The sequence below is a fragment of the Chelonus insularis genome, unplaced genomic scaffold (assembly GCF_013357705.1).
Source record: "Chelonus insularis isolate UGA/USDA-ARS -01 unplaced genomic scaffold, ASM1335770v1 contig_145_pilon, whole genome shotgun sequence".
NCBI classification, from domain to species: Eukaryota; Metazoa; Arthropoda; class Insecta; order Hymenoptera; family Braconidae; genus Chelonus; species Chelonus insularis.
The window spans coordinates 159,608-176,427 of NW_023276386.1; the positions used below are offsets into that span (position 1 = coordinate 159,608).

General features: G+C 28.2%; 5 protein-coding genes across 10 annotated transcripts; 2 read left to right on the forward strand and 3 right to left on the reverse strand.

Annotated features, from left to right (window-relative positions):
• The first annotated feature begins 40 nt into the window (after positions 1-40).
• On the forward strand, positions 41-4,885 carry LOC118075125 (protein FAM114A2). 4 transcript variants are annotated; one of them, XM_035096793.1, is made up of 8 exons: positions 45-314; positions 673-953; positions 1,079-1,382; positions 1,468-1,951; positions 2,114-2,335; positions 2,481-3,067; positions 3,142-3,465; positions 3,551-4,885. In XM_035096793.1, exons 3-8 carry the CDS (start codon positions 1,176-1,178, stop codon positions 3,623-3,625), a joined length of 1,899 nt encoding a protein of 632 aa, XP_034952684.1. In that variant the 5' UTR covers positions 45-314; positions 673-953; positions 1,079-1,175; the 3' UTR covers positions 3,626-4,885. The 4 variants fall into 4 exon arrangements, with proteins under 4 accessions (XP_034952683.1, XP_034952681.1, XP_034952682.1 ...); XM_035096792.1 differs by having other exon boundaries at positions 41-314; positions 1,079-1,310; positions 1,468-2,335; XM_035096790.1 differs by having other exon boundaries at positions 42-314; positions 1,468-2,335.
• On the reverse strand, positions 4,454-7,746 carry Nup58 (nuclear pore complex protein Nup58). Of its 3 annotated transcripts, none has more exons than XR_004691270.1 (8): positions 7,466-7,746; positions 6,993-7,402; positions 6,699-6,915; positions 6,131-6,504; positions 5,812-6,036; positions 5,590-5,664; positions 5,411-5,492; positions 4,655-4,794 (listed from the first exon to the last, which is right to left on the reverse strand). XR_004691270.1 is itself a non-coding variant. In XM_035096794.1 (7 exons), exons 1-7 carry the CDS (start codon positions 7,534-7,536, stop codon positions 4,607-4,609), a joined length of 1,560 nt encoding a protein of 519 aa, XP_034952685.1. In that variant the 5' UTR covers positions 7,537-7,745; the 3' UTR covers positions 4,454-4,606. The 3 variants fall into 3 exon arrangements, 1 of the variants encoding a protein (XP_034952685.1); XR_004691269.1 differs by having other exon boundaries at positions 5,411-5,508; XM_035096794.1 differs by lacking the exon at positions 5,411-5,492 and having other exon boundaries at positions 4,454-4,794; positions 7,466-7,745.
• Positions 7,747-10,217: 2,471 nt separating this feature from the next.
• LOC118075127 (serine/threonine-protein phosphatase alpha-2 isoform) lies at positions 10,218-12,915 on the reverse strand. Its single transcript, XM_035096795.1, has 5 exons — positions 12,642-12,915; positions 11,779-11,910; positions 11,290-11,520; positions 10,725-11,053; positions 10,218-10,572 (listed from the first exon to the last, which is right to left on the reverse strand). The coding sequence occupies exons 1-5, from the start codon at positions 12,694-12,696 to the stop codon at positions 10,333-10,335; spliced, it is 987 nt and encodes a 328-aa protein (XP_034952686.1). The 5' UTR covers positions 12,697-12,915; the 3' UTR covers positions 10,218-10,332.
• A 301-nt stretch (positions 12,916-13,216) lies between these two features.
• Positions 13,217-14,688, forward strand: LOC118075130 (ran-specific GTPase-activating protein-like). Its single transcript, XM_035096799.1, has 4 exons — positions 13,217-13,385; positions 13,546-13,688; positions 13,783-14,069; positions 14,136-14,688. The coding sequence occupies exons 1-4, from the start codon at positions 13,371-13,373 to the stop codon at positions 14,438-14,440; spliced, it is 750 nt and encodes a 249-aa protein (XP_034952690.1). The 5' UTR covers positions 13,217-13,370; the 3' UTR covers positions 14,441-14,688.
• A 165-nt stretch (positions 14,689-14,853) lies between these two features.
• On the reverse strand, positions 14,854-16,564 carry wbl (endoplasmic reticulum protein 29-like protein wbl). Its single transcript, XM_035096801.1, has 3 exons — positions 16,189-16,564; positions 15,425-15,823; positions 14,854-15,349 (listed from the first exon to the last, which is right to left on the reverse strand). Exons 1-3 carry the CDS (start codon positions 16,294-16,296, stop codon positions 15,113-15,115), a joined length of 744 nt encoding a protein of 247 aa, XP_034952692.1. The 5' UTR covers positions 16,297-16,564; the 3' UTR covers positions 14,854-15,112.
• Positions 16,565-16,820: the final 256 nt, after the last annotated feature.

The window sequence follows — 16,820 nt, forward strand, 5'->3', positions numbered from 1 at the left end:
TGTTGTAATATAAAAGGAAGGGGCAAGGAGGGAATATAATAATAAGAGAAAAAGAGATCGTATACACACTTGAACGCGTTGTTGTCTGTGCATCATTATCTTTGGAGTCTGGTCTATACCCTCTGAGTAATTACCGACTGTGGGAGGAATTTTTTGTCATAAAAAAGTTTCCAATTTGGAATTTTTAAAAACGAGTTAAATTTTTTAAAAAAAAGCAAAAATTACTTATCAAATTTCGAAAAATTAATTTTTAGAATTAAATACTCTTATTTATGAATGTCTTTCATACACCGTCTAAGGAATCACCAATTGGAGTAAGTATTTTTTGAAATGAAGTTATCAATCTCAAATATTTGAAACGGAGCTGTGTATAGAATGGTCCACCTAATGAATAAAATTAATTAATTTAATTGAAATATGATGATTTGTTGATCAGAAATTTTATTTATTTATAAAGAAAAACCTATCTGAGTCGGAATGTAAAAGACAGAGAAGAGGAACTGACTTCGTCTATCTTCTCTGGTAGACGACATTTTGATATTATAGATGTCGCAACAATCACTGATTGCGAAAGATTAATTGAAAACTAATTTATTTTTATTGTTTTTTCAATTTTTGTCCTAAATTTCACTTTTAATGTATTTAGAAATAATCTAAAGATATTTTTTCTAGTTTTCTATGAATAATATAAATTACAACCAACTATAAAAAAAAAGTATCAAGCTTTCATTCGAAAGAAAATAAATAATAAACATGCGCAGCACATCATGATCGCTAGGTATTCTTGAACCAGTAGCAGACGTATTAAGAACCTGCCACGACATAATAGTGTAACAGTATGTAAATAAATTATACAATTTAAAAATCATGTAATTAAAAATGTGTGTATTGTACCATGAAAATAATTGCTTAAATCATTCATGTGTGTTCATGTTTTAATATTGGTAGGCTTTGTAAGTAGCTCATAAATAATTATTCATCTTTGCTTCATTATAACAATACTAAAATTATTGATAATAATAATTATTTAATAAGAATAATTATTTTCATTTTTAACATATTTATCTACAATTTGCAGACAGGATGAAATTTAATATGTACTCTCTAATACAATATAATATTATACTTTATTAACAAAAAAAGTATCTATATGATAGACATCATATTCATAAATAATGGCAACATCAGACAGTGATAATTTTGAAAGTGCTGACGAAGATACAGAATTTCGTGATGCTTCGATGAAAAAATCATCACCACAATGGACATATAGTTCTCCAATAGATTCTGACTCCGACGATAATATTTGCGTGAGTCCTTTTACTAAACATATGTCATGGAGTTCTGGAATAAGTGACGAAAAGTGTCAAAATCGAACATATGTAAATTAAAGATTATATTATCATTTTTAATTAAAATACGTTAAATAATTTCTAAATCATTTATTTAATAAAAATAATTTTATAGGATAAAACAAAAAGGAATTTCTCCCAAGTGAAAGCAAATAGTAGTCAAGAAATAACTACTTCAATGAAAAAAACATCAGAAGTTACTAGAAAAACCGAAAAAGAAGAAGTAAAAGTGATATCTAATGAAGGAAATACAGAATTAAAGAATTCTGGTGATGGGGATAATTCTGTAATAGAGAAAGGTCATACATCGAATGCTACAAGAAGTGTATCACGTTCAGCTGAGAAGAAAAAAACAAAAATTCAAAAATCTAAAGAATCAACGAAACCAAAAGGATTAGGAGCTAAAAGAATATCTGAAACTGTAACTTCATTATCATTGGATAACGTTAAAATTTCTAATGAAGAAGTAAAAGAAAAAAATGAACAAATAAAGAATTCTAATAAAGTTTTAGATGATTGGAACTTAGATGATCATAAAGCAACTGAAATATTACGTGATAGTTTTGATCAATCTTATGAAAAATCATGGATAGAAATAGGTAATAAATCTTTAGATGAATTTGATAAAAATGTGCCAGAGGAACTGAAATCTAATAAAAAATTTAAAGAAATATTTCGACCCGATGGTTGGCAAGATTTAGAAAATGAAAAGATAATTACACCGACAGTGGAGAATAAACATAAAACCTCACTTTTTTTAGATGAAGTAGCTAAAGTCAATGAAGAAAAAGATGATTCAGGTAGTGGCTGGGGGAGTTGGGGTAATTGGGGTGTTACTTCACTATTAAGTACGGCAAGCGCAGGGGTTTCAACTTTAACCAGTCATGTAACACAAGGACTCACGATCCTGGAGGAAAGTATCATTTCACCTACTGCAGCTAATCCCGTGCAAAATGAAGAGGCTGAAAACACTGAATCAGTAGGTAAGATTTGGTTTTGTTTTCGAAACACAGGTCTATGTTTACCAGAGGCTTGAAGGCTTCACTTAAATCTCAGCTAAGCTATCCTTTTATTTTTATTAGCATTAAGCAAAATGATGAATACTAATAGAATTGAATGTTACAACAGATACATCACCGACTATTGAAATACAAGATTCTTTTGGATTTAGTAATCTCATATCTGGAGTTTCTTCAATTACAAAATTGGTTGAGGATACAGGAACAAGAGTTATTACTGGTGGTTTAAATACTTTAGAAACGATTGGAAAAAAAACTATGGAAGTACTTCAAGAGGGGGATCCGGGTCTAAAAAAGAAAAGAGCATTTTTCACAAATGAATTAAGTAAACCAATTTTATCGCAGGTACTTAGAGAAGCAAAAGATAAAGCGGAAACTGAAGCAAGAACTATCGAAGAAAAAAAATTAGCACGGCGAATTCATTTTGAAAGTATTTTTGATGATTTTCAAGGACTTGTACATTTAGAAGCTTTAGAGATGTTATCAAAACAAAGTGAAATGAAAATACAGCAACGAATAGTTTCTTTGAATGTTGAAGAAGGAATTTCTCTTCAAGAAACTTTAGATGAAGTAAAAGAACTTTGTGATATCAGTGATGAAGACGAAGGAGTTGATGATGATGATAAATTGGAAGAACAATTAAAATTCTATTATTCAGAGTCAGGAATTAATGCTTCATTTGATAAAATCAATCAAGTACTGCTCTTTTTTATTATATTTTATAAAAATTAAATGTAACTCTAAAAATATATTTTTAAAATCGTTTTTAGATTTGGACGGAAACAAAAGAGTATATCAACAATGTTTCATCACCACAATCAACAGTAGGAGATCAAGAAGTATTTGAAAAAGCGATATTAACAATAGCACAGTTTACAGCTTGTTCTGTGGAACAATTTCACAAAGTTGGAGAGTTATTGTTGATCAAAGGAAATCGAAGTACTGTTAATGAAGCTGATTCATTAGTTCATATAACCAAGATCTTATCGAGACGAGTGGAAACTATTGCCAATTTATTTTCTAAATCATTTAATCAGCGCAGTCAATCAGAAAAATCTGTCCAATTTCCTGGGATTACAACTATATTCCTCGAAGTATGATTCAATTTATAATTAAAATTCATTTATTAATATTTGATTACTTTGTTCATAGTAGTAATTTATCATTGTTTTTTCCTAGGCTAACAACGCCAGCTCTTATATCCAAGAAGCATTCCGGCTTCTGATACCCATCCTACAAATTGGAGTTATTTGATGACAAATTTGATAAAATTCTTTTACTAACATCAATTGTATTAGAAATTTTTAGATTTAAATTAATAATATACGTGTATATATAAGTATGATTATTGATTAAAAGAGATTTTTCATACAAATTTTTGCACTTACAAAATGTTACGAGAATATAATAAGTATCAAAAATATTATAATGAATAATCATTTAACATATAAGAGTCATACTTCAATAACTTCAATGATTTACGTTCATTTTTTTTTGTTATTTCTTAAACAGTGTAGTAAAACTTATTTGCTATTCAGAAAAGCTTGTTAGTACTAACAAACAAAATAAAATTCATTTCATTATTAAAATTAATTATTGTTTATGAAAAATGGTTTATTATTATTATTACTATCATCATAAATTCTTATTGTTATTATTTCAAAATTTTATTAACCAATACATGTAAATTAATTCTTATTAGTATACAAAAAACAAGTGGATAATTATAACATTAAATGTCTCCACTTACAAAATTTTGATATTTATTATTGATAATTTTAATCATGATTAATAATATTTGTGTATGTAAAAAAACGTTATTTCAATTTGTTTGTGAGAGATTGACGAATTATTCGTCTACGACTGAAAATATATACACACATTTGTTGAAAAATGATATTAACAAACTTGCAACATCTAAGATTACAAAACAATATTCAAATGTAAATTTTAAATGCTTTCGGACCAACTAAAATAACTATAATTCGGTAATTAACAAAAAATATTAATTTAGTAGCTAAGTATACTATTTAGATAATAAAGTTTCCAATTATTAAACACTTCATCCAATATTGATGACAGTTTATTTAATAATTGATTTCGAAAATACAAAAAAAAAAACAATATTCAAAAGTTTGAATATTACTCTTTTTAATCATACTGATTACTAATAAAAATAACAATGTTTTTAAAATAAATTAAATATCCGTTAACAGATGTACAAATTTTTTAATATCAATGTTTGCCACGTTTATTGCCTATCGGTGGTTTTTGAAGTTGAAAACTTGACGTTGTTTCATTTGTTGACAGTGGAGCAGTTAAATTTAGTGGTGGATTGAAATTTAAACTCGCAGTTGGTGGTTTTATTGTAGTATTTATTGAATGATTCATTGTTGATTGTGATGGGGTAATATTTCTCCAGACTGTAATATAAATATTGACGAACAATATGGTAAATGTTCAAAATTTTATTCTGTTAAACATCCATTGTATAATAAATTTATTTTAAAATACGAACTTTGATATGCTATTTCGTATTTTTTTAAATAATAATTTAGTTATTTATATTGTGTAGTTTAATAAGCAAAAATAAAAAATATTTCATTACAATGATTAGACAAAATTATATTTATTAATTTTATATTAAAAATAATCCCCTATAAGCAGTGTTAAAAGCCGATTTATACATAAAGTTAATGATGAATATTTTTAATTAGAGAATAATTAAATAAGTAGTTGTTGAAATTAGTAAAATAATTAAAAACTAAAATGAACTGATAAAAAAATTGATAACCCATTGAATTTAGCTATGAGATGAATTAAATAAAGGAAGTATTAAATACCTTAAAACAATGAATAAACACCAATTATTTACGTTTTTAATAGTCAAAATAATAAATTTTACTATTAAAATAGTTAATGTCCTGATAAATTGTATTTATAAAAGCCCATTGAAGATGACAGATTAGCACAAAATTAAAAATTTATTTCAAATAATTATTTATTTTCTTTGTATATATCAATAAATTTGTTGCATACTTTCGTGATTTAGAAGAAATTTCTTGCGGCTTGGCGAAGCTAATAATATACGGTATTACTTCACGCTACATCCACGCAAGACCTGAACGGAAGATATTCTTATCGAACAGGCATATTAAGATTTGTAAAATAATTATCATAAATTTGTTTTTAATTGATGTGAATTTCAAATGACTTACCAATTGGATTGGAAGAACCGTAAGTTGGTTGTCGGGTTGAATTAATTGTTGTTGAAGATAAAAAATTTTTATTTCCTAAAAATGATTATATTTAAATTTTTATTTTACTTCAGAGTAATTATAATTATTAATATTTTATTTTGTGGTTTTACGAATTGTTTACTAGGTAAGTTAGTTAAGTAGGTAGCTAAAAAAAATGGATTATTTAAATAAATTACTTACCTGGACCAAAAGGAGTAGGACCTGTAGTAATTTTTCCAATATTACTTTGACTGTTTTTACTATTAGATTTATTTTCTTCGAATATGTTTGTACTATCCTTCAAAATATATTTCCTTAAATTTAGATACTGTTCTTTTTGTTGTTGTACTTTAGCATGTACTCCCTGTAATTTACCAGCTACCGCAATTAATGATTCGTGGATTTTACTCATTGCCAATGTTAGTTCTAAAACGAATTAATAAAATATAAGTTTAATAAATATTAATCATCATTTATACACAACTAACTATGTATTAAAAAATATTTTTCATAATTCAACCTTGCGGTGTTAATGCTCTTGGTGTCATCATAGTTTGAATATGTTTCTCTGTAGTTTCAATTTGTGATCTGAATAACGTTAAATCTTGTTCAAAATTCTCTACTAGTTCCATAAAAAATAACAATGGAGCATTGTTTTCATACTGAAGTCCAGCAGGAGTATCGTGGGTCCTTTGTGCTATTTCAGAATTTTGAAGAGCTTTCGCTGTGTCAAATTTAAGTTTATCAGCAAGAGCACGATCTCGTTGAACAGATCCTGCTAAGGTTGTTAACATTTCCATCAATAATGTTGTATCTTCTGAACAACGATTAAGTGGTCTTGCTGAACCTCTTGCTATATCTGAACTTAAAGTTTTTTGGGTTCTCACAAATTCTCTAAAAATTAATAAAAAATAGTGTTTAGATGAATAAAATTAAACATTAATTATTTAATGATTTCAATAAAACAATACCAATTACCACATTACTTTTTCATTAATAATTTTCAATAAAATATCACAGTTTTTCTAATATTATACCCTACTTCTAATTAATAGTTGAATCAATCAAATTCGATAAAAGTTGCTTACTTGAAACTATCAATCGTCTGAGTAAGTTCATTCGGGATGAGGTTCTCTTTAGCTACTGTTGGACTATTACTACTATGAGATAGCCCTTTATTGCTAGTTGAAATATCTAAGCCTCCTAGTCCTTTATTAACACTCGTTGTTGTAGTAGCAGTAACAGTTGTTGCTCCTAATGGTTTTGCACCAAATAACCCTCCAGTTTGAGTATTACCAATTAAAGCTATAAAATAAAAGTTTTTTGATAATTAACAAAAGGTTGGATAATAAAACCAATAATGTCCAATCATGAACACCTACAAATATTAGTAGATGTAGCTGAAGTAGTAGTCGTAGCGATAGTAGTAGCTGCTGTAGTTGTAGGAGCACCAAAATTCAAACCACCAGTTGACGCTGTACTAGTTGTAATTCCAAAATTTGTATTCGTAGAAGTCGGTAAGTTTCCGAAACTTAGATTAGATAATGGTGCCGCTGAAGTAGTTGAAGTATTAAACAAATTTGGTGCTGCTGTGGTAGTAGTAGTAGCAGGAGTTGAAAAAAAACTTCCACTTGGATTTGAGGTGGAACTAACAGTTGTATTGCCAAAAGTAAAATTCGATGTCAGTGCATTTACTGCAGAAGTAGTAGTCGTTGGAAATGTGAGGTTCCCGGTAACTGCTGGAGTAGATGTACCGAATGCTGAATTTCCTAACCCAAATCCAGTAGCCGGTCTATTACAAAATTATTGAAATAAAATACAAACATCTGATAAAAATATTATAAAAAATTCATACTTTTGCGTAGAAAATCCGCCAAAACCCAAATTTGCTGTTGTTATAGGTGTACCAAAATTAAAGTTTGACATTTTTATTGATAGATGATGTTGGACAATTATAATGAATTCAATATAATGATAAAACAACTAAGTACTCATAACGTGCTCAAACGTTTGTTGGAATATTACAAAAAAACGTAAACAATACATAAAATAGTAAATATAAGACTGAATATATCCTTGACTTGGGTTAAACTGCGATTTAATTATTCAGTTTCTAGGTTCCCGGCTTGGCCGCTAGTGGCGCTTCGGCTTACCGACGCAGCAAGTTAGCGATGATCGCGACACCTGGTGTGAGGATTCAACTTACAATTTAAAAAGCAGCGGCTAACTTTAAATTTTTAAATCTAAAAATAATATGAATAATTCTACAATTATCCATGTCAATAATAATATTTTTCAATTATAATATTAGGATAATTTTATTTACTATAATCATCACAACTAATATAACCCGACAAATACAGTAATTTTCTATTGTCTAGAACATTTATCAGTTAAAACGAGATTTTTTAGAAAATAAAAACTCATTTACTTTGTCCAATAATTAATCTGAAGTTATGATTATAATTTTTAATAAAGCATCACGATTTATATATTCAACTCAATGCAACTATACTGAATACCCTGTTTGTTTAAAATTAATTGATCATTATCTACGCTGACTTTTCCTTTAATTATCTGCTTAATGTAAATATATAATAAAAATTGATCAGAAATTTCGACTAGTCTTCTAAGAATGCTTACATTCATTGCAATGTGCATTATATTTTTATTGTTATTTTGATTATATGTATTAGATATAAATTAACTAAAAAAGTTTGTTTATTTATTACATATATATATATATATTGCTACTGTTTATTAGGTCTGATCGACGACCCGCGTCGATAATATTTTTTTTTTATTTGTTGATTTTTTTAAAAGTTTTTATGTACTTAATTTCGCCTTAAAGTTTTTTTGTTATACCACTGTAAATTATTATTATTTATTGACATTTAATTTAATCAAGAAATTATCATTTTTTTTTCAAATTACTTAACTTATAAAATTAAATTGTTTTATAATAAGAACATATTAGGCGATGTTTCATTTCAATTAAATGAAAAAATCGATATTTAATGAAACTGATTAACAAAAGAGTATATAATAATGAGATAATTAATAAAAATAAGTATGAAATGAATTGAAAACTTGATTTGTTTTAGCTATGTTTATTTTATAAAAAAACGAAAATTTAATGTACATTTATGAGGAAGAACATGAAGGATAACTGAGAAGAAGGTTAATGGACGTAAATTGAGGACGAGAACTTTTGGGATATAGTGCATTTTTATGAAAAAATCCATGACCTCTTCCTATTTACCATTCATTTCACCATTTTTGCTGTGCATATTTTACAATATTGTAATCAAAATGGATTTTTTTTTGTTTCGAATGAACCACTGTTTCTATCATTATTGTTTAAGAAAATAATCTTAAGTGCTTCGTGAGTAATTAATAGTAAAGTAACAAAAAAAGGTAAAATAATAATATGACTGTTGAAACTGTGATATCAAATTGATTAATAAAAAGATATAATAAGTGTTATTCAAAAACACAACCATCCCTATGATCTCAAGAAGAAGTTGACCTTTTTTTATTAATAATTTTTTGTTTTAATTTTTTGCTTTTTTATTCAATTGATAGTATGTCATTTTATTCAATTCATCGTTAACTTTTTATCATTTACAATTATAAAATTGCCATCCTTTTTTGCCGAATGATTTTAAAAAATTAGTAATTGAAAAATAAAATTTAATATTTTTTAAAATCAAATAAGGATAGTATTATTTAAGGTAAATAATTTAATTATTTGATGTTTTTGTTTCGAATGTGTCATAATTTTCCTTCATGTACTCGAAGTTTTGATGGATAAAAATAAAGAACATGAGATTTACATTTATTATTGCGCCACAAAACCAAGCCAAAACCGACTGGCAATTTAATGAACAATTGAATTTCTAATGTATGTTAATAAGCCAAAGAACTGAAATTACAGTAACTCATAAATGATGAAACGTTTTCCTGGTATTTCAATCTCTGGCAAAACATTGCCATTTTATAAAAACGCGTTGTTTTGAATTTTATCATGAAATGAATTCAGTTTTTTTTTATTTTCAATTATCCGTAAAAGCCCCAGAAAATTATGAAAAACTTTAAAGTGATGAGATTGTAATTATTACATGATTAGAAACCAATTAAACACAAACTTACAATCTACATTGTCATCCTTAAATTGATTTAACACATTGATAAATACATAAAAATTTTTTCTTGATACTTTTGCTATTAGACCTCGTTTGAAACCTTATGAGTTACACTTAATAAACATATTAATTGTAGGATTAAATATGTAAATCGAAAAATCAAATTAATTACCTAGTTTTGTATGTTTTCCAATTTAATACTTAATTATTCTTCTCACTGATGGAGACTTGAATTAAATCGACGATCACTTCTTGAAACCCGAGCTATTTTTGCGTCAATTTCTCTCGAGTAAGTCGTGTTAGTGCTCTTGTAGTGGTTTTCTTGTCTTCATAGCAGAATCATTGAATGTTTATTTTCAATCGAAGAATAGAATAATAATAGTAGGTATTGTAGTCGCACAATGAATAAGGGTTGAAGTTGCGGAGTGCATTATTTTCTGTAGATGAGTTAGTTTTAGATTGTTTTAATGAATGGTGGGACGGGAATGGATGGGAAGTGAGTAGTATTTTTTTGAGGGTATAGAGAGATCTTGAAATTCTAAAAGCTCCGCGTCGAATTGTTACTTCTTAAAATCATTCACTTTTTTTTGTTTTTATTATTCGGACCCCTTGGCGGCGTAACTGGCCTGCCAGAGTTGAGACCGCTGTACGTGAACTTTCTTTTGTCAGCTGGTTTCAATATTTGAAAACTACACATGAGTGTATCGTCAACAGACATCATGGCACCGGCATTATCAAACTCGCCACAATAATTTGGTGCTGAGAATAATGTTACTAATTGCCGTTTTGCAAAAAATTCATAACCATCTTCGACAACCTACAAAATAATTAATTAATTAAATGTTATGAATATCAATGATACCATTGAGCAATCTTTAAAGTCAATGTCAAGTTAATAAGTGTTGAAATGATTTATAGATAAAATAGTATAGTGAGTTGTGGTGAATAGTTAAATCATTATTTATTTACCTGATGTGCGCGGCATATGAGGTCAAAGTCATGCTTAAGTAAAAATTTGGCAACGACCTCGGCGCCGAATGTGAACGAAACTCCACGATCATTTTCTCCCCAACCCATTGTGTCCTTGTCCGGATCAGACCACAGAAGATCACATAGTAACCCTTGATCGGGTACATCAGTCGGCCGCATTATACGTCTTATCTGTTCCATGCTTTGTAAATCAGGACTGAGTCCACCGTGACAGCAGAATATTTTTTCATCAACAATTGCAGCAACCGGTAGACAATTAAAACAGTCGGTAAATGTTTTCCACAGTTTAATATTATAGCGACGTTTACCTATTATCATTACAAAAATCAAGACTTAATAAAATCAATAAAGTATATTTAATTAATAACAATAAAAACATCAAGAATGAAAGATCAATCAAATATCTCTTTTCTCTCTGTTCTATTATTCTTTATGTCTAATTTTAAATTGAAACTATTATTATATCTATATTAAATATTTTATTTATATAAATAGATTAGAATTTAATGAGTAAATCATATCAATATAATTAATTACTACTTACATTCATCATAAAATCCATATATCCTATTAATGGACGCACATTCGTGATTACCTCGAAGCAAGAAAAAATTCTCAGGATATTTAATCTTGTATGCCAGAAGAAGACATATCGTTTCCAATGATTGCTTCCCTCTGTCTACGTAATCACCTAAGAAGAGGTAGTTGCTCTCTGGTGGAAATCCACCATATTCAAACAGCCGTAAAAGATCATAATACTGCCCGTGAATATCACCTAATTTCAAAAAAAAAATAACCCAAATAAAATAATTATGTTTTATTTTAAAATAATTTTATTTTTATCTTTTTAAATGATCAAAAATAACATAATAAGTCTGCTAATGTAATTGATTACCAATAACAATTGACATTAATTATGGCCTTTGTCTGTTTATTGGTAATTATTTCCAGACAATATTTTTTTAATATCTTATTATGAAAATATAATATATAATATTCATAAATCATTGTAATAACGTTCATTAATACATACCGCATATTTTTAATGGAGCCTCCAATTCAAGCAGAATTGGTTGTGATAAAAAAATTTCACGAGACTTGAGACAAAGTCCTCGAATTTCTCCTTCTGTTAACTGGACATTTTTTCCTGGTCTTGAACCTCGTACTACACAAAAATTTAATTGATAAAGAATAAAGTAATAAAATTTATTGGATAATAACCAAATAATATTCTTGTATTGTGTAGTGAAGATGTTAAGCATACGATCGATTTACGTCCAAGATGCCTTTACCAAATAAAATACTTGCTACGAGTGCCAAGGTCAACGGACTAGTCATTATTAATTTGATCGTTTTTTAAATATATAGAGCAATATAAATTAAATATTATCATTAAGGTCTATTTATAGAAGTAATTGCTTGTTTAAAATCAATGAAACAATTAGTGTAAACTACATATTTGAATTTCCCGCTAAGATTTTGTGAAACAGACGGATGGACCTCGCCCCAAAACGACAAACAGTCCCTCTGTGGTTGTCAATGATGTTCTGAGTAAACAAACTTCGCCTACAAAGTTGATCTTAATCTACTAAATTTAATTCAAGTTGCGTAATCGATCGTAGGACTGGACGTCGTCCGGAAATTTTGGCAAGACATCACTCTGTCACACGCACTGCAGTAATGAAGTGTCGCACTGAGAACTTTTTGGAAGAGGGAGAGGGGAAAAAAACTGATTGTCAAAGAATTAATAAAAAAAAAACAAAAAGAGCACAGATGAAAATAGAAACGACGTAAGTATTCGATCAGAAATTTTTAAAGATGAGCACGGTACTCATTGATAGAAGGCGTATATGTAGCGTCCTTTTTTTCACTCAAGTGTCGTATCCAAGGCTTTACCTTCTAAAAGTCGAGCGATGATGTTGTCAATGTTTAATTTATCTGTTTCAGCCATCGGGCCGGGTTTTTTTGCGCGTCCCGGGCTTCACACGGAGCACCTTATGAATAAGATGGCCCTTGATTATTGTGGATATAAATTGTTATCCGTAAAACGGTACACTTGTAAGCTTACGCGGTTTAGAACGCGATACTTGCAATGGCCGCTTAACCGCACACCGCTCTCACTTCTTCGTCGTCTTTTTACGGTGCGCAGCAACCAACGCGACTCTTTCTTCAACAAATGCCTGGACTTGATTTCGTTCTCAATCGTTACCAACTGCCGATCTCAAATAACCCGTTCTGAATTCAACAATGCTGCCAATTCATGTATTTAATTCATTTTTTCATAATTCCAATAAAATTTATCATCACAAAAGAATATTTTTTATCACAAAAAATATTTTAAATATAATTAATGGCATTTTTTATATTTATTTATTTATAAAAGATATTAAATTCAAGTTTTTAAATTTCGAATATTTTTACATTATATAGCAGCGCCACTGTCTAGTAAATCAGTTAAATTTTTTTCACAATGTTTTCAAAAAACGATAAAAGTCGAATTAACGCTGTTGGTTGGTACGTGATTGCCGTTAACACTTTTACATTTGTTCAAATAATAAGATTTTGTAACTTATAATAAATATATAGGTTAATTTTTTTATTTTTGCATTGATATAGACAGTAAAAATGCCTGAAAGTACAGTAAGTATCAAGTATTTCGAAAAAAAGAAAACCTATGACAATAATTTCTAAAATACTTAAATACTCTAGGTTATATCCATCGGTTTTATTTATGAGGAATATTACTTTGTAAACATTTCATTATTAAATATAATTAAACAATAAATTTTATTTCTAATAGATAAACGGAGAACAACAAAACAAATCTACCAATGAAAATCAAGAAAATGAAGAAGAACTTGATCCTCATTTCGAGCCAATTATTTCTTTACCTCTCATTGAAGTATCAAACAATGAAGAAGATGAAGAAGAAATGCTCAAACTGTACGTAATCAATAGTATTATTTGTAAACAATATATTTATTGTTTAAAAGAGAATTTTTTGAATAATAATATTCATATTCATGAATATTTATAGACGAGCAAAGTTATATCGATATGATTCTACAAATGATCCTCCTGAATGGAAAGAACGTGGAACTGGTGATGTAAAATTATTGAAACATAAAACAAAACATACAGTACGAGTAGTAATGAGAAGAGATAAAACTTTAAAAATCTGTGCCAACCATTTTATCACACCATGGATGGAACTGAAACCTAATTGTGGTAGTGATCGCGCTTGGGTTTGGAGTGTTCTTGCTGATTATGCAGATGAATTATTGAAGCCAGAATTACTTGCAATAAGATTTGCTAATGCTGAACGTACGTAAATTAAAAAAAAAAATTTATTTCTTTTTTTGTTTTTCAATTTGCATTCATTTCCTTCAGATGCTGCACTCTGGAAAGAAACTTTTGAGAAAGCAAAAAAAATAGTTGGAACTGAATGTTCTATTTACGCTGGAAGTCCTGATGCAGCAGCTGATGATAGTCATAGTGAATCTTGTAGTTCTGTAACTGACACAGAAGAAAGTGATGCAAATGAATCCAAATCACAAAATAAAAAACAATCATCAAATGATGATGAATCAGTGAATAAAAATAAATCTACAGAGCCGAAAACAACCGACCAAAATACAAATAAAGTGACTGAAGAAATGGAAAAACTCAAAGTCAATAAGAAAGAAGATGAGTAGTTATAGATTTTTATATTTGATAATTAATCTATTAAGAAGGAAATGATAAACATTCCATGTATGAGCAAAAATGTTGCTAGTGTAAGTTTAATTTTATTTTTTGCATCTCATAACTTTTTAAAATTAATAATTAATTACGAACTCCTTGGATGGATATTTACTTGCTGTAATTTAAATTTGATTCATTAATTTCTTATTAATTATAAAATTTTTATCATCTATCAATTATACGGAGTTTTTTTCATTGATCTAAAGAAATCATTTTATTTTATTTCTACATTTTTCCAACCTTAACTACATAATGATTGATAAATGCCCACAACTTATCTAAATTTTATTGCTAAAAATATTCAAGTATATTACTTGCCATAAAAAATAAATCATGAAATGTTTGAAAAAATGATTCACTCATAAATGCTTTTGATTTAATTACTAGTAATAATTTAATATCACAAATGAAACGTGATGTAGAGGAATGTTGATATATAAAACTGAGGAATGTTGATACATGAAATTCAGCTTTTGCTATTGAAACTTATAAAAAACTTTTTTTATAAATATAAAAATTTTTTCAAAATTGTTTAAAAAACTAGAATTTCGTATCATTAATACTTATTATTTTACGTTGTATTTATGTCTCTTATAGTCATATAAAATTTTTCATTCAATCATTTACAATTCATCTTTGAATGCAAATGATTGCAAAATATTTTTACGTTCTTCTATTGTGCGTTTCTTTTCATCAGATAATTTTCCCTTCAATATACCATCAATTCTATTCTGTTCTGTTTGAACAAAATTATCACCTTTATCTATTACTTTTTCCATTAGTTTAATGTAAATTTTTGCAGCCGTTTGATGTTGGTCGGATAAAGTTTCTGCTAATGCTTTAGCTTTATTCAATATTTCCTACAGATCATTAAAGATTTTTTTAAAATTTAAATTCTAAAAAACAAATTAACTTCAATTATTAGTCTTACAAACCTGTCTATCTTTTCCCTCACTCGTCTTAAATTCATCAACAAGTTTGTCCAGCTGTTCAACACAGCCAGGTAATCCAATATAAATTCCTGTTTTTGCTCTGACCAATCTTTTGATATTATCAGCTGTAAAATCATCACTTGCACCAGTAAGAAGCTTATAAGGTTCCGTTTGTCCTTGAGTGAACAATAAAACCGCCGGAAAATCGGCCTTCTCAACTTTAAATCGTTGGGCCAAATCTGAATTATCTTTATTACCAAAATCCTTGACTCCAACTACAGCAACTAGAAGATCTTCTGTGTCTTTAGTGGACAGTGCTACTTTTCCATACTCATCATGTTTATCGCCGTAAGGAAAAGCCACATCAAACTTCACAAGTGAAGCTTTGAATTTATTGATCACCTGATTGAACCAATCAATTAATTATGATGTAAATGGTATAGAAGATGCATTTATTTTTTAATACTCCAATAATAAATTCAACCAAATGTACTAACTATTTTTAAACCAATTATAAAATAATTAAAGGAAGTTTAAAAATTTCAGGTTTCATAAATTATTTTTCTACAAATAATAGTTGTGATGGATTTGTTACCAAGGTTACTAAAATTGTTCTAATAGTAAGAGATTTGGAGTATTGTTAATTATGCAATATAAAATCAGTATTAATAAAAAAATTACAGAGTTTAATGAATTAATTAATAGAGTAAAAAAAGTAAAATGATCAGGAAGAAATAAAAGATTTTAAAGTTACATAAAATCTATACCTTATCAAATGATAAAGTATCCAACGCAACACATCCTTTACAATCCTCTGAATTCACCAATTTTATTGCCACAATAATTGTGATAAAAATGATCAGGTACGATTTCATAATATAAATGTATTTTTATTTCAATTAAATCCAATGTATAACCGACAGTGTTAACAGAAAACAATTTTTATTTTGATTATTTTTTAATAATATAACAATTGAATAATTAGCCACCAGTGTTTTGATGTTTTTTCCAAATAAAATAACGTACAGGTGTAATTATAAAACTTTTGGTAAAGTGCCGGCAAGTATTATCACAATACCATGTTTGCTGACACCGAAGATAATGCTAACGCATTGAAGTGGCTTGCAAAGTTGTCGAATCAGCATTAGCCACGAAGTATTCTACTACTAGTAGTATATTCCATTCTCCCTTCTCTTTATGACACCATGTTTAATGCGCATGACTCAATAATGGTTTGGCAGGTAGACAGAAAATAATATTAGAGTACATATAATACATTACTACTGGTTGTATATTTTGAGAAAAGAGGGATTTTAAATACACACTACTGCAAATACAAACAAAACTGGTATGAATTACGTCTGGCTAGTATAGTTATACTATCAACGATGGCGCAACG

Excerpts from the sequence above, each read along its gene's own strand:
- LOC118075125 (XM_035096790.1), top strand. The coding sequence starts at position 1,176 with ATGGCAACATCAGACAGTGATAATTTTGAAAGTGCTGACGAAGATACA. Across the intron at positions 2,336-2,480 it reads TGAAAACACTGAATCAGTAG|ATACATCACCGACTATTGAA; the intron begins GTAAGATTTGGT and ends ATGTTACAACAG. Across the intron at positions 3,466-3,550 it reads TTACAACTATATTCCTCGAA|GCTAACAACGCCAGCTCTTA; the intron begins GTATGATTCAAT and ends GTTTTTTCCTAG.
- Nup58 (XM_035096794.1), bottom strand. The coding sequence starts at position 7,536 with ATGTCAAACTTTAATTTTGGTACACCTATAACAACAGCAAATTTGGGT. Across the intron at positions 7,403-7,465 it reads GGCGGATTTTCTACGCAAAA|ACCGGCTACTGGATTTGGGT; the intron begins GTATGAATTTTT and ends ATTTTGTAATAG. Across the intron at positions 5,665-5,811 it reads TCCTACTCCTTTTGGTCCAG|GAAATAAAAATTTTTTATCT; the intron begins GTAAGTAATTTA and ends AATCATTTTTAG.
- LOC118075127 (XM_035096795.1), bottom strand. The coding sequence starts at position 12,696 with ATGGCTGAAACAGATAAATTAAACATTGACAACATCATCGCTCGACTT. Across the intron at positions 11,911-12,641 it reads CATCGCTCGACTTTTAGAAG|TACGAGGTTCAAGACCAGGA; the intron begins GTAAAGCCTTGG and ends ATTTTTGTGTAG. Across the intron at positions 11,054-11,289 it reads ATATGGATTTTATGATGAAT|GTAAACGTCGCTATAATATT; the intron begins GTAAGTAGTAAT and ends TAATGATAATAG.
- LOC118075130 (XM_035096799.1), top strand. Across the intron at positions 13,689-13,782 it reads GAAGAAGAAATGCTCAAACT|ACGAGCAAAGTTATATCGAT; the intron begins GTACGTAATCAA and ends GAATATTTATAG. Across the intron at positions 14,070-14,135 it reads AAGATTTGCTAATGCTGAAC|ATGCTGCACTCTGGAAAGAA; the intron begins GTACGTAAATTA and ends CATTTCCTTCAG.
- wbl (XM_035096801.1), bottom strand. The coding sequence starts at position 16,296 with ATGAAATCGTACCTGATCATTTTTATCACAATTATTGTGGCAATAAAA. Across the intron at positions 15,824-16,188 it reads ATACTTTATCATTTGATAAG|GTGATCAATAAATTCAAAGC; the intron begins GTATAGATTTTA and ends TGGTTCAATCAG. Across the intron at positions 15,350-15,424 it reads GTGAGGGAAAAGATAGACAG|GAAATATTGAATAAAGCTAA; the intron begins GTTTGTAAGACT and ends AATGATCTGTAG.